Here is a 14802-nt window from a genome sequence, read left to right as displayed (position 1 = left end):
ACCAACTCCTGCCAAGCAAGACAAGTGAGAAAAACCATCTCTTTTATACTCTAAACTACACACATTTCTTTATTCCATTAAGGAAGCATACTTAAACTGTTTCAATTAACTTCAAAGATTCAGAGAAATCATCTTCTAATGTTTAACAAAGAGTGGACAGCCCTTTAAAGCATTAAAGCCATTTTAAAATCAAAACAAACAAGCTTAGGTGACGCAAAGAGCTTACTTAGAAGTACTCCAGGACTGCAAAAGCTTTATGCTGGGATTTTACAATTATCGAATTACTTACCCCCTTCTCAAAAGGCATAAAGAAATTTCAACCTTAACCTTTCCGACCTCAACAGCTTACAACTTAGCAGCTAGTGCATCTCTCTTCAAAAGCCAACAGTGTATGTAAGGGACAATAAAATACAGAAAAAGATTTTATCTAACATTCAATTATATGGAAGACATCTAGCTCTGCCTCTTTATTATTATGAATGAAGAATCTTAGTTATAATAAAAACGTGCAAATAGGGAAATACACTAAACACACACACAAAAAAAATCAGATCAGTGAAAGCATGTGAACATAATCCTGCAACATTTTCACTGGTGTAGCTCCTGAAGAAGTCACAAAGTGCTGTACCACTTTGGACTCTCATCTTGTAAAACATCACCTTATTTACCACATGCTACATTGCTTAATGGGGAAAATTTGATTCTTTTTCATTATAAAAATAAAAACAAGCTTCAGCTTACCTCCATCAGAGACAGTTGCTGACTGCAATAAGAAAGAGAAAAATAAGTGTTACTTAAGTTTCATGACAAGTATTAGAGATCTCTGAGCTTCACATATTATTTGAAGGGTTAGTTAATTTTATCATCATATTGTTAATTCAACAGATAATGTGAGAGATGATACCAGCTGTTATTTTCTCACAGGTGTTTCCTCCCCACCATGAAAATCTCCCTTGTCCTTTCAACCACTCCTGGAACTTGATCCCACAAATATTTACTGGACAAAGTACTTCCTGCTGTGAGTAGCAGCACTGATTTCAACCTTCTTCTTAGCTGAATAAAGTCCATCAGTTGGTGTATGGGAGAAAGCAGATACCTTAAAAGTGACCAACGAGGACTTAAAGTTAAAAGAACACCTCATAGACCTTATTTTACTGCAATATATGGAAATAGGTGGAATCAAAATTAAAATTTAGATGTTTTGGCATTCAGAAGACTCTGAAAACTTCCCCTGCTGATGGTCTCTGACTTCCACAGAGCCAGAAAGGTGTTAGAGTGTTTCCAATAAGCTAGGACTGAACTCCTCACCATCTCTAATAGCATCTTACATCACATTTTCAAGGACAATTAGACTTCTTAGTGAAATGTTGAAGTTTGTGTGTTTACCAACCCTAACCATCTCACCTTTGAAAGCAAACTACCTCAAGGCAGCTAAGATTTCTCTGAAAATCAACAAGGTGAAAGCTTCCCAAACGTGTCCTCCAGAGCTGGCACCTCAACACTCAGCTGAGTGAAAGACTGGAAGGACAGCTGATTTTAAGACTGAAGCTTGTACTGATTTTCAATGGCTGTTAAAACTTACTATTATTTTAACTTGGAAATAATCTTGGAGAATCTTTCCTCAATGATTTAAAGCATCATTGAGCCTTAAATAACTTCCTAAATAGTTCAAAAATTAACTCTCCTATTTTGTATGGCTGCTTAAAGAACTAGGAAAGAATGCCCTATATATCTGTAATATTTCCAAGACAGAAAACACACAGAAGAAAAAACAGGCATATAAACACAGCTCAAGAGAAAAGCTGCCTATCCATAATTTGTCAACCTTGCGAACAAACATTCCCTCTCCCCCTCAAAATCCACAAAAACCTCTAGTAATCTTTAAAAGAATTATTTCTTCTCCCTTCTTTCTTTCTTTCTTTCTGTGTTTCACTGCAGCATTTCATCCTGCTGTTGATGCTGTCTGAAGAACATTGCCTTCTGTAAACTGCTGCAGCACCATCGTTCCCCTAATCAGCAGAGGATCTGATCTAGTTTTTCATAAAAGTATTCTGGAATTTTCAAAGTCTAAACTAATCTCTATTGACAGCATTCCTCCAGTGCTAGTTCAGATAAACACAAATCCATCAAGAAAAAAAAATAGATAACCCTTCTTGTTAAACTACACAGAGATAAAGGCTTCTGAATCTATGAAACATAATAAGACAGTCAAATGTGTGTCTAGGCCTCTTGCTTGCTTAACAGCACTGTTTTGGGTATCAAAAATGCACTCAGTGAGGTGTAGGACATCTTTTCTACTTTTCTTTTGCATGAAGTTTAGCAAGTATATTACGCATTCATAACTTGTAACTTAACTCATCTTCACAATTTAGAAATTTTAATTTACCTTCCTGAAGCCTTTTACATCAAATTTTCAAGGACAATTAGACTTTTAGTGAAATTTTGAAGTTTGTGTGTTTACCTACCCTAAACTTCTCACCTTTGATCGCAAATTACCTTAAGGCAGCTATCAATATAATTGCTTCTAATTTCTTATTTGCATGCTGTACAGACCATAGAATCACAGAATATCCCATGTTGGAAGGGACCCCAAGGATCATCGAGTCCAACTTCCGGGTTGGACCGCCCAAAAAAAATCAGACTATGTGTCTGAGAACATTGTCCAAATACTTCTTGAACAGCTGATAAATAAAAATCAATTTTTTTTTTCTCAAAGAACGAAGAAAATAAAGTAGTAGCATCACTTTACATAGAAGACAGAAAATTAAAAAAAAAACTACTTTCAAAATGTATACATTTTAGGAACAGTCATTTACTTTGGCAAGTTCCATGAATCTAGATAAAAACATCAAGTATGATTCTCCTCCTTCATGTTTGTGAAAGGTAAGAAGTAAAATTAGCAGGGTTCTCATGATAGAAAAAGAATATTTCCACAACTTTTAGAAAAATTGTGTGATTTTGCGGAAAAGCTGAAAAATTACAGTGATAGGACCACTTAATTACGTTCTGTGGACAGTGAGATGGAGTTTTACTTAAAGCCATTTAGCTTTAAAAGGCAGTGGGCCTCCTACACACCATGGGTTGGCTTTGGTGTTTGTTTATTTTGAATGTTTTGGCTAACGCATGTTAATTGCATGTATCAATATCTCAAAATTTCTCTAAGCAAGGCCGCCTTAGTAATCGTTATGTTTAAACATGTCAAAAAAAAAAAAAAGAACCCATAGGAAGAACAGAATTTCTCATCTAAATACCAGCCACCTTTTTTTGTTCTAAGATATTCCAAATTCCCTTTGGCTCCCTCTAAAATTACCCAGCACTTTCCAAGGATATCACTTTACTTTTTTAGATCACAGAACTAAATGTATTGTAAGAACATTTCTTTAAATTCAGCTATGCATCTGAACTCAATCCACTTAATTCAACAAAGCCAGCTGGAAACTAAAGCTTGTAATTATTGTGCAAGAATGTACAGTACTATGTTCAAAACATGTTTGTGAATACTTAGAAATCTTAATATAAACCTGTCAGAAATTGCATACAGTCCACATTTAGACAAAGCAGTTTTTCTTCTAAACTGTTCAGCTGAAACTTGTCTAGATTTGTCCACAGGTGTAAGTTGCAAGACCAGATTTTTTTAAATACTATGATGATCTCATTTTAAAAATTCAGTATATGGTGGGGGCTGGTTTTCATTCTTCACTGTTCATGCTCACCACCACTGGAGGCTCTTCAGGACAAAATTTGATCTCCTATACATATAAAAATTGATTTTTCAATGAAATTTAACACTTACCATATACCTACTAAGAACTACCTATTAGAAAACATAACTATTACAAAGCAATAAAATGGAATGGTTCTTTTATGTAGCCATTTCTGAAAGACAAGGAAAGATACAGTATGAGCCTGTACCAGGTAGGGACAAGGTGAAGGTCAAAAAAAAGACTTCCGTTCCAAATGACAGGACATGTATGTATTCGTTTTGTGAACTATATGAACTATCACTCCGAGATAAAATCTGAATTGTATTCAACCCTCAAATCTTTCACAGCCAGATAAGAACTTAAATTAGTTCTTCAAATTACTCTGACTTCCAAACTGGTGTAGGAAAAAGCCCGTGGTGTGTGCCAGAAGCCTGATGGTAACAAGTACCAAAATGTTAAAAAGAAGTCGAATTTAGGAGCACAAAAATGTCTTCCAGGACGTCTCTTCACCGGAACTCTGCTTGCTCCTCCAGCTGGATTAGCAGCTGAGGTGTGCAGACACATGCCAGTGGTGAGGGATGCAAGTCTCTTCCGTAGACTTCAGGGCAAGATCTTGATCCCTGTGATCCAAGCGAGGAGCTTAACACCAGGGCGAGCAAGCTGAGCAACGGCTTCCCACTCAGTTAGCACACACCGTAACAGGCGTTTTAGGTCTCTGTAAATCAGCAAATGCTTCAGCATATATTAGATAGCATAAGGTTCTGATTAAGAGAAAACATGTAAGAATTTCTCTTTGGATCACCTCTCTTTGCTAGGTGGAAAAACCAGAAGGGCCCATGAGGTTTTTGATGTCATGTTCAGGATCTGCTTGCAGTACAGCTAAAAGAGGATTAGCTTACAATAATTAACAGGGAGAAGACTACTTTGTGAGTATATAAACTTCTTATTCCAGAATAGACCCAGACAACATAGCCTCTTGCCCCAACAACAGGGGAGAGAAGGAGAGAGGGCATAAAGGAAAATGCAATTCAAAAGGTTGAAGCAGCCTGTACCTGTTAGCTCCCATGGTCTATACCCTGCTAGATGTGTGCACCTCCGCATAAAACTACTTTGAAGACATCTTTCAGTTGACAAAAACTCTCATGTGCGAAATTTGCTTAGATCCAGGGAATGTCCCCCTTTACATGGACCAGGTCCCAGGTAATTAACTAAGTACCGGCAAGGTCTGCCACAAAACCATGCTGCCAAAAAACAACAACAAAAATACTCTATCTATATCCCAGACTATTCTGAAGAAATAAACCCATGTGTACAGACTACCCAGGTAACTCAACACAAAATGTCCTTTTTCACCTCCTCAGGATTTGTCATCCAAGTCAATAGTCATGCTCAAGTGCTCGAGGAGAACAAAGGGAAAGATGGGGGGACTGGGAGGGGTGACACACGCTAGGAAATGCCAGGCCTTAACAATAAAACGGAGCAACATGAAATCATCTCTGTTAATAGAATGTGGGTGAGTGCCTTCCTGAGGGGAAAAAAAAAAAAAAGCCATATATATTTTGAACTATTTCTGAGATACACAGGGATAAAAATCTTTAAACAGAGTGAAAAAATATTGTTCTCTGCTACCCTACCCATGACAAAATCACAGACTAAACAAATATCTATTTCTTTTATGGGCATCCAGAAAGATTCGGAGAAAGGGGGATTTGAATTATAAGTGACCTCTGCGTGTCCTTTCTAAAGCACTCTTTCTTTCAACATAGGCACTGACTTTTTGCAGCATCCAGAGCTCTCTGTCTGCTGCCTTTGGAGCCTGTTAGACTTGCTGATTACTATATTATACTGCCCTCTCCTTTCCAAAAGCCCCTCTAATTAGGCATTGGAATAGCTTCCCTAGCTCCACCGACCTTCTAAACTGATTTGCTCATACGATTTCAATATACAAAATAACTTTGGGACACTTGTCATGTTCTTTAAGAGACGAAGCACTGAAGATCTACAGACTCGATACGAAAGCCAACTTTCAAACATCCTGTCCCCGAGCTCAGGGAAAGCCTAGCACCCAGCCGGCTGCCTCCTGCAGCCAGCTTTGTTCCAACTCCTCCTCACAACACCTGAAGCAACTTCTCTTCTTGCCAAGGGACGAATTGCAAGCAGGTCCCTAGATCTTAAGAGACACTATTCCAGGACTTACATTGCCTACATGTATTGTTATCCTTTAAATGCATTATAGTATTAACATTGTACAAATGCCAGGAACTCTGATGACCTCTGGGAGGGGGATAATGCCTCAACATACAGTTAACATTGTCCTAACATTTGAAATCAAAACAAAATCCATATTACTTACATATTAATTATAGATTTTCCTTCTAATAAGTAACCTCACATACATATCTCTTCTAAACTTTAGTGTAATATTATTTTTATCCTCAGTTTAAAATATGATTGCAATTAATTTAGTGATTTAGAAATCTATGAAAAGGATGCCCCTTCACAATGCCTCTTAAAGGAGAACTCTTACATAATTTGGCTTTTCAATTCTTTGCCACCAAAGAAGTGCATTTACAACAGCTAATACAAAAGTATTAGAGAGGTACGAATTCTCAAGGAAAAAAAAAAACAAAACTAGTGTACATTTGAATCTATAAATACAACACAGAACAGTAACGATGTGATATTTGGAATTCCTTTAAAAAAAAAAGACGTTCAACTTTTTTACCCCAGTCTAAACCAATCTTACGGAACACAGTGGTTTAAATGTCAAATCCATCTTTAAAATTATGTTGGTAAAGACATATACAAAAATACATACAGTTTTACCTACAGATATAATATTGATATAATGGTACAGAAAGCATGCACAACATACATTGCACAGAATTAAAAAAAAACAGATTATAAACTCACTGATCTTTTAGCTTTATACATACTGGGCACAGTTCATAAATACATCACAAAATCTGAAGGTTAGCTGGTACAGTAAGGTTCCCTTTACTCTTCTATGATAATATAGCCAAATGCTTGCATTTAGAAAGGAATTTTAAATCAAATACTTTAAAGCAAAAAAGCTGAAAGGCTAAATAAAAAGCATTCTGAAGCTGATAACATTCTTCTCTGTTTTCTTGCCAATAACAATAGCCTCTTCTAATTTCTCACTGCAACGATGCCTTGCTTTAGCTAAATATAATTCATATCACTTACCCGCTCTTCATAAGAAACAGCAGTTATTTTTCCTAACAGTACTCTTCCTAAATTCATCTTCACTTAATATGGAAAAAGCATTTCCTTAGCACATCAGCTTCTCAAAGATTAAACTAAAAAAATCAGCCCTATTCCATGCCTGTACATGCCAGTAAAGTTTAAAGGCATTTCGTATGAAGTTCTATTTTACTCCCTTTATGTTACCCATAGCAACAGGCCAATGCAGGAAGCTGTGGTTCGTCAGGGATTCAGATTAGATCTCAATTATCTCTCACCAGAAAAGCTAGATCGTTTTATATAAATCGAGCTGATTGTATTTTAAAGCCTTTCCTATACAAAAATCAGGAAAATAAAATGAAGTTGAATTGTGCAGAAGTCCTGAGCTCGAGAAAACAGATTTCCAAAACAGTTTTCAGCCAAACATCAGTTAATCACCCTAACATTACTTATAGAAACATTTACGTTGTAAACCATTATTTTCAGAGGTTTACATAATGCAAGCCAGAATAAAATAAGACCTCGGACGGTCGATTCTGCTTAACTTTCCAGTGGTTAACACTGCCAATTGCAGGTAAAAATCCACAGTACAAAGAAAGTTGGCATCTTTGCCAGAGCTAGGTGCAGCCTGCTGCCACTAAAGACAAAATCCTCCTTGCAGAAATCAAGGGATATTCTGCCCTTCCTTCTTCGCTACCCCAGCCTATGCTTCACTGATGTCAAGGCAGCTCTGTGCACAGCGCCTTAAGGAGAGAGAGCAAAAGCAGCTACTTGTAATGCAAGAGGGAAGTGCTCCTCATTTGCTGCGGTAGTAGTGTCTTCAGGAGACTGGGTATGGAAAGTATAGGATATCCTGAAGTTTGCTGCCGTGCTCAAGTAAATAGTGATAGTACCCGACACATCCCTTTCTGGTACTTTTGAAGCGATCAGAATTCCAGTTTTGCTAAAAATAATTGCCAGAATTACAAATTAAGAATGATTAGTGAACATTTTTTTATTATTTTTATGCTAGTGGGATGTCCTTGCAGCCAAGGCGGACTTAAGAGCAGTAGCTTAGTAAGAGGGATCTCCCTCTTTCAGGGCAGCACATGGAATCCCCCACATCCACCCATCCAGTTCCGAGGATCAGCCCTGCTATAAAACCACCAGCAAGAAGGTGAATATTGCACTGAACTGTCACAGAGAGAAACTGAGGCAAAAAGAAGTGAAGAGCCTTTACTCAGGATCTCACAGAAAGACTGGCTTGCCAAAGGCAGTCCAAGCCTGCACATCATCCTGCTTCCAAATTTAGGATAAAGAGTCTCAGTAAACTGAGCAACTCAATCTCCCAGATTTAATTTAGAGTGAGCAGAGAAGAAATTTCAAGGTAATTACAGATGCAAAGGGAGGAACTATGCTTTAGAGAAGCATTCCAGAGACACAAGCAATCTGCTGCTATGGCCAAGGCTCATTTATAACTGATTAGTTATCTGAATAGGCACACCATTGCATTTCACAGTGCTGTCTTTCCCTAGTGTTTGATACCATAAAGAAATGCAATGGAAACAAATAGGGAGTCTGATAGGAAGGAATAAGTTTTATAAAATCCTAAAACAACGATGTAGGAAATCTCCCGCGATACTTGCAGAGAAGAACAGTTTCACTGTGTGTGGATAAGCATTAAAACTATGTATTTTTAAAAGGCCACATAGGTCTGTTTAAATATCGCATATTGCTTGACATGAAACCAAGTGGGCTGCAGAATGTCTTTTCGCTGTCAGTCAATACCTTAAACAACCAGACAGCAACGTTACAAATATACAGGTGATAGCGTGCTTAGTAATCCTCACATCGGATCACTGAAAAGCACAGAGAGCTGTCCTGGGAACTCCCCTTTGGGGCAACACAGAAAAGCCTTTCATCCACAGCATTCAGCTAACGATCAACCTAAGTCCTACAGGAACCTCCTTCAATGCCCAAATGTGCCAGCACGGTTTTAACAGGTGTGCTTTTTACCCGCAAGTACATCAGAATGATTAGGGGGAAAATACCTACATGTAACTGGATGTAGCAGCAAGACTAGCACTGCACCAGAGCACCTGTGGTGGAGCACCGTTGGGAACACTGTGTGTGGGCAATGTTTTGTACATCCTAGGCACTCCTGGTTGGCATTATAAACCTAATGATCCCTTAGTTTAAACAGACCTCTACAGTTGTTAATTTTATTTCATTGAAGAACTGAGCATCGCATGTCCACATTTTTTCCATACACTGACACTACTGACAAGAAGCTCTACCAATTAGACAATACCTGTTAATGATAATGACTACAAAATGTCATGAGACTCTGAAAACCCTTGAAAAAAATCATTTACCTCTATATTCCATAGATTATTTTAGCAGCTGCCAGCTTTGAAATCTTATGATTTTGTGTATCATATCTGTAAACCAGGCAGGCAACTCAGAGTTCAAAGGTCGAAAGCAGAAGGAACGTTAATTTGCAAAGCTATTAATGGAAAGTGTTAAAATATGGCACAACAGCTTTAAAAAACTTATTCAGATATACCAAAGACGACATTTCTAAACCCACACCCATCTGCTTAGAAGCTAAACTGTGGGAAGGGGTAGAGACCCCAGATATGGTCGATCTGTTTTTCTCTTCCACCCTCCCTCCACTTCCTGCTCTTATTTTCTTTTGTATGCTTGTTTTCAGAGAAGAAAAAGCTCAAGAGAAAGATAGAATGACAGGAAGCCTGGATAAGTTTGAACTTGTCAAAGGATGAATAGGATTTAATGTATCCTTGACTCCTAAAAGAAGAACACACACAAAAAAAAATATGAGGCAACTAGAAAGAGGCAACCCTCTGGATGAACTCTTGGTAACACAAATTCCTAAAGTAAATTTGGCATCAACAGACCACTCCTCCAAAAACTTAACTCTCATCAAGTATTTCTTTCTGCATCCCATGTTCAAGATAACAGCAGCGACTTGCACGAAAGCCCAAGTAAAGTTCAGGATTTAATTTAGCTCACTGACCCCGAGTTTCTGTGAAGCAGAATCACAACCTATAAACTGAGACAACTTTTTAACGAAATAGAAATCTCTTTTCTAATTCTCCAAATTTTCTAGAATCTGTCCAGATGTATTTTGGTGGAGGATTTGTCAGCTACTCAGCAGTAAACATACCACATATGTGCTACTGATTAAAAGAGGGAAGTTTCTCCTGTTTACGAGGTTGTGGTTTCCCTCTACCAATTTTAAAGATAAAAGTCCTTCGTACTGCAGGGTTATACTAAGGAAAAATATTTTCGAGTCAAACTATTTGGAATGTGTTCGTTTATAAATAACTGAGAAAGAAGCTACCTTTAAATACCAAGACTTTCAATAATACAGGAAATTCGGTGAAGAGACTGGCTGCAAACGGCTGTCCCGAGTGCCCCCTGCTGTCTGCCTGCCTTTCAGAGACTGATGTACACACTTCGAAATGATAAATTCGGAAAGATTCGCCATCCAGAAATCTCCACTAAAAACAAATAGTTGGTTTTGAAAGTCACATTCTGAAATTTAAAATATACTTCTGAGGAGTCTGACCACACATAGGTAATAAAAAATACACTCAGTCATCTTTCTGAGACAAACCTCACTGGTTTTCTTCTGTTGATCAACATCGTGTGACAGCTGAATTCCCTCCACTAATAAAATCATGAAGTAACAGCATGCATAACTTGTACATCCAGATAGAAGATGAATTGCAGCTTAATAGTAAACTAAAATTAAATTACATATTAAGGAGGATATGATTAAGTGACAGATCCCTAAGACACAAAGTCGCTTCTGAATTTCCTATTATAGATGAAGCCTCTAAGAATCAATAAACTTTGAGGAAATCAATGTAAACCAAACATGAAAACTACTCATTTTTAATGAAACAGTGCAGATGGATCTTTCTAAGCCTTACAATTGTCTTTCCCTTTTCATTTTAAAAGCTAATAGTTTTGCTAATACACTTTCAGCATTAAATGAAATTATACGTTGGCATATATAAGGCTAAATATAAATAATAAGGCTAAAATGTCAAAATTTGATAACACATTTAGGTCCTTCACTTACAAACTGTGTGTTTTCTGAGCAGCAAAAAGCTAAAAGCTGTCTGAAGTCTTTACACCTCAAAATTCTATATTCTACCAACACTTTTCATTTATTTTAATAACATCCTATCTGGAGTCTGTTTTATTGGATAAAAATCCAGCTGGAAGAAAAATCAGTTTAGCTGCACACCTTAAAAGGGAGTGTAACAATTAGAAGGTAACTTACAACTTTTACAACATTCTTGCCTTATGGAAACACATCTACAAATACAGTGAAAATTAAGTGACTAATTTTAAAAAAAAATGAGAGAAACATCGGTATGTATACTATACCCACTCTAAATTGTAAAAACAATATGTTATTTAAAACATGTCTATAAAAATGGTATATTCTTAATTTCATAATAGAGCTTATATAGAAAGTTAACTTAAATTCTTATACTTACGAACTTTGTCTCTTTAAAAACTCATTGAATCCTTAGAAGCATTATTTATCACATTTCACTGCAAGATTTCTTAGCTTGGAAGACTACTCATTAAACCATACTCCTGTTTTCTGTTCGCTTTAGACAAACAAAACTTTATACTTACAGACACTTGACTATCAGTAAAAGTTTTCTCCATGTATAAATAGTTTAATAGCTCATTGTTAAGAAACAGTCCCTTCAACTTTATTATTAAGCTCTTTCTGAACACATATTTACTTCTTCCAGAGTCCAGTAAAAAAATGAAGCCTCTCTGTGTGTCGCCCTATCAACACCTCTCCCATTCTCCTCCCTCCCCAGCACATTCTCCGCCCTCAGTGGCTCTGTATCTTCCCATCAAAAGGAGCAGGCAGCTCGTAAAATGTTGTTTAGGCAGGTCCTACATAACAAAAAAAGCTTCTCGAAAGACAACAACGTGCAGCTGAGAAGTTTGCTAATGTAAAATGCATTTGGTAAAGGCCTACAGGACTCTGACTTAAACTTTTGTCCGAACTTGTTTAAGCATTGAGTCAACATCGTTTTCTCTTCCAAAGTATCTTCAGTTTTAATACATTTCCCTTGGATATTATCCGAATGAACCAAGTGAATCAATCCCTATTAAAAATAAAATATAATCTAAAATTACTTAAAAAAAAAAAAAAAGATGAAGAAGAACAGTTAAACTTGTAAGACTCGCAGTAATTTTCTTCCAGTTTCTGGCATGTAGGTGCATGTCTCAGTATGATTACAATCACATGTATGCATATTATGCAACCTATCTCATCCTACCAAAATGCTCCGTGTTCTTTTGAGTAAGCAGGGCACTGGCATTTACAAGGATCTTGTTCCAAGTGAAACATGATTCTCGTCATTTTCAATACCACACCTACACTCCAGACAGACCAGCAATATCTGGGTGTTTTCAGGAGGAAATGCACATATTTTCTGCCCAACAAATAATGCTTAAATACTAGCCTTTTGGAGTTCTTTGATCTAGAGGGAAGTAGAAGATGGGATATTTATTTCGTTTTTTTAAGCATCAGAAGAGCAGATGAAACATTTTGATCCTTTAATATTAAATAAAGAGCAGCAACTCATCTAGAAGAAGCTCCGCGGGTGACTCTTAAAGCTTCACTGGACTAAAAAAATCCATGAGGTCAGTGGAAATTAAACGGTACCAAGTCCTAGCCTTGGTAAAAATATCTCAGCACTTTAAACAAGGAGTGCAGAGTCAGAATCAAATCACGGCAGGCTACAGTGCTCTCTCAAATCTACTCTGTGACTATATTCTAGAAATGCCAATTCAGTTCATTCAATAAGGCCTTAATTCATCCCATACCACTAACCAGGTCTCACGGAGCAAAAATCCTTCCTCACCCATTAGCATGTGATGTGACAAAAAAGATGTATCAGGTGACGGAAACCGCAACCGAGGAAGGGCAGGGACACGAAACAAACCAGTCACCGGGTTCGTCATTCCTGCCTGGGAATTGCAGGGGCAACCCACTCTGCAGCAGGGAAGGGGCTGGTGCCCTCTTGGCCAGAAAGCAGAGGCTGCAGGCAGCTGTAGCACAACTGTGCGTGCTCCCGGGGCCCGCTCCCGTTAAACTGCACTGGAAGATGCTGTACTGAAGAGCCCTTCACGAAAAGGTCGCACCATCTGAAAGGTAATGCAGCTTCCTGTGCCTAGAGAACATGAACCCACAGACGAAGAGAAGCAAGGTCCATCCTTGACCCTAGGAATATAAGAATGGCCCCATCAGTTCAGAACACGTTTAACAAACCCACTGTTCAATTTCCAGTGGCAGCCACGGATGGATGTGTAGTGATGAGTAGCACAGGGCAACATACATTTCCTGATTACCTTGTCCCAGACTTCAGGTATTTTTAGTTCACATTTCCTGAACCTGGTGTGGCTTGTCTCCTTAATAATCCCCAGTGGCTTTCTTTTCCAAACATTTGTCCATTCTCCCCTAAGGACATGCAAATTTCTTGCAGCCACAGCACTCTGTGGTAAGACGTTCCCCAGATCTACTTACCTGCTGCATGAACAATCGTGTTCCTTTGTTTGTTTTGCTCCTGGCTCCAGCCACCTTCCATTAATGGTGCCTCCTTCTTGTCCCAAAGGAGACAGCAAGCAGTCAAACCCAACTACTTTTTGTATGCCACCCATGATTCTGTGCTCTTGTTATGCCTTTCTGAACCTTTTCCATTTCTAATATGCATCATAACATTTTTGAAATAAAGAGGTTAGAACACCATATTTAAGCTGGCAAAATCACACTGTGGGCACATAACAGATTCATACAGTAGAATTATTGTGTGGTTTATTTTCCCCTATTCCTTCCCTAATAATTCATAACAGGATTTTCTCTTTTGCTGCTACTGTACTGAGCTGATGTTTTCATGCCACTGTCCTTTATAATGCAAAGGCCTCAATTCTGAGAGGAAGCAGTCAGCTCAGAGACATAGCTACCATTTGATATATGAAGCTAGGATGATTTTGCCTCATTTGCATTGTTTTACATTTATCTACATACATTTTCATCTGCCATTTCGTCGTCCAGTCATTCAGTCTTATAAAAGCAGTCTGCTCTCATCTTCAGAGACTGCTCTTGCCCTTATTAACTTGACTAACTTTACCTCACTGCTCACCTTCTTGGGAGGAGCCTTCAAAGATGCTCTTGAATCGACAACAAAAGGAACTGAAGCACAGGTCAGTCTTTAGCAGCAAATAATTCTGGGTATTACAGACGGCAGTGCCAAAACTATTATTCTGCCACAATGTCAGGGGGTTAACATGTCTACTGAATTAGACCCAGGACAGTAAACACTTTCAGCTCAAAGACAGTAAGCCCAACTTTAAAAGAAGGCTAAGTACCAAAGGCTATGGAGAAAGATAGCCCTGAGAGGCTGCCCACCTACTAAGACTCCCAGTCCTGAGAGCATTGGCTGATATGTTGCTACCCAAATACTGGAACCAAATGAAGCCAAAAGTAAGGTCTGGTACCTTATGTGGCTGAACTAACGGATACGAGCCCTTTGTAGCTTCAGACAGTTGCCTTAACTTGTTCACCCAGGCTGATCCTTGTAGAATCACAAATGTGACTGCGCCGGAGACGTTGACAGCTTATGAATTCACCAGTGTCCATTTAACCAAATAGCTCAAGAACGGCAGTACTGGCTACTGACAAGAAGTAAGGGCTGCTGTCTGAGGATGTAAGCAGAATAAAAGTTCTCATCTAGTCCCTGAAAGCATAGACTGTACCTCTGGTTCTGTGACAGAAACTGGCTTGTGTTAGAAAGCCAAGCCCAGAGGCAATAAGGTTTGGACAGTACTTGAGTGGCAGGGTCAGACAATT

General features: G+C 38.2%; 1 protein-coding gene across 7 annotated transcripts in view; it reads right to left on the bottom strand.

The window, feature by feature from the left end:
• Positions 1 to 14802, bottom strand: part of RGS12 (regulator of G protein signaling 12) — a 90426-nt gene that overhangs the window by 45787 nt on the left and 29837 nt on the right. For 5 of the 7 annotated variants that reach the window (XM_048047402.2, XM_048047393.2, XM_048047368.2 and 2 more), the window contains exon 4: positions 742 to 763. In XM_048047402.2, the coding sequence (XP_047903359.1) occupies positions 742 to 763 (22 nt within the window). Of the gene's footprint in view, positions 1 to 741; positions 764 to 6911; positions 8019 to 11567; positions 12002 to 14802 lie in introns of those variants that run through there. The other 2 variants (XM_013178998.3, XM_013178992.3) reach the window with 2 other exon arrangements.

Source organism: Anser cygnoides, chromosome 4, assembly GCF_040182565.1.
Source record: "Anser cygnoides isolate HZ-2024a breed goose chromosome 4, Taihu_goose_T2T_genome, whole genome shotgun sequence".
NCBI classification, from domain to species: domain Eukaryota; kingdom Metazoa; phylum Chordata; class Aves; order Anseriformes; family Anatidae; genus Anser; species Anser cygnoides.
This window is presented reverse-complemented; position numbering and strand designations above follow the sequence as displayed.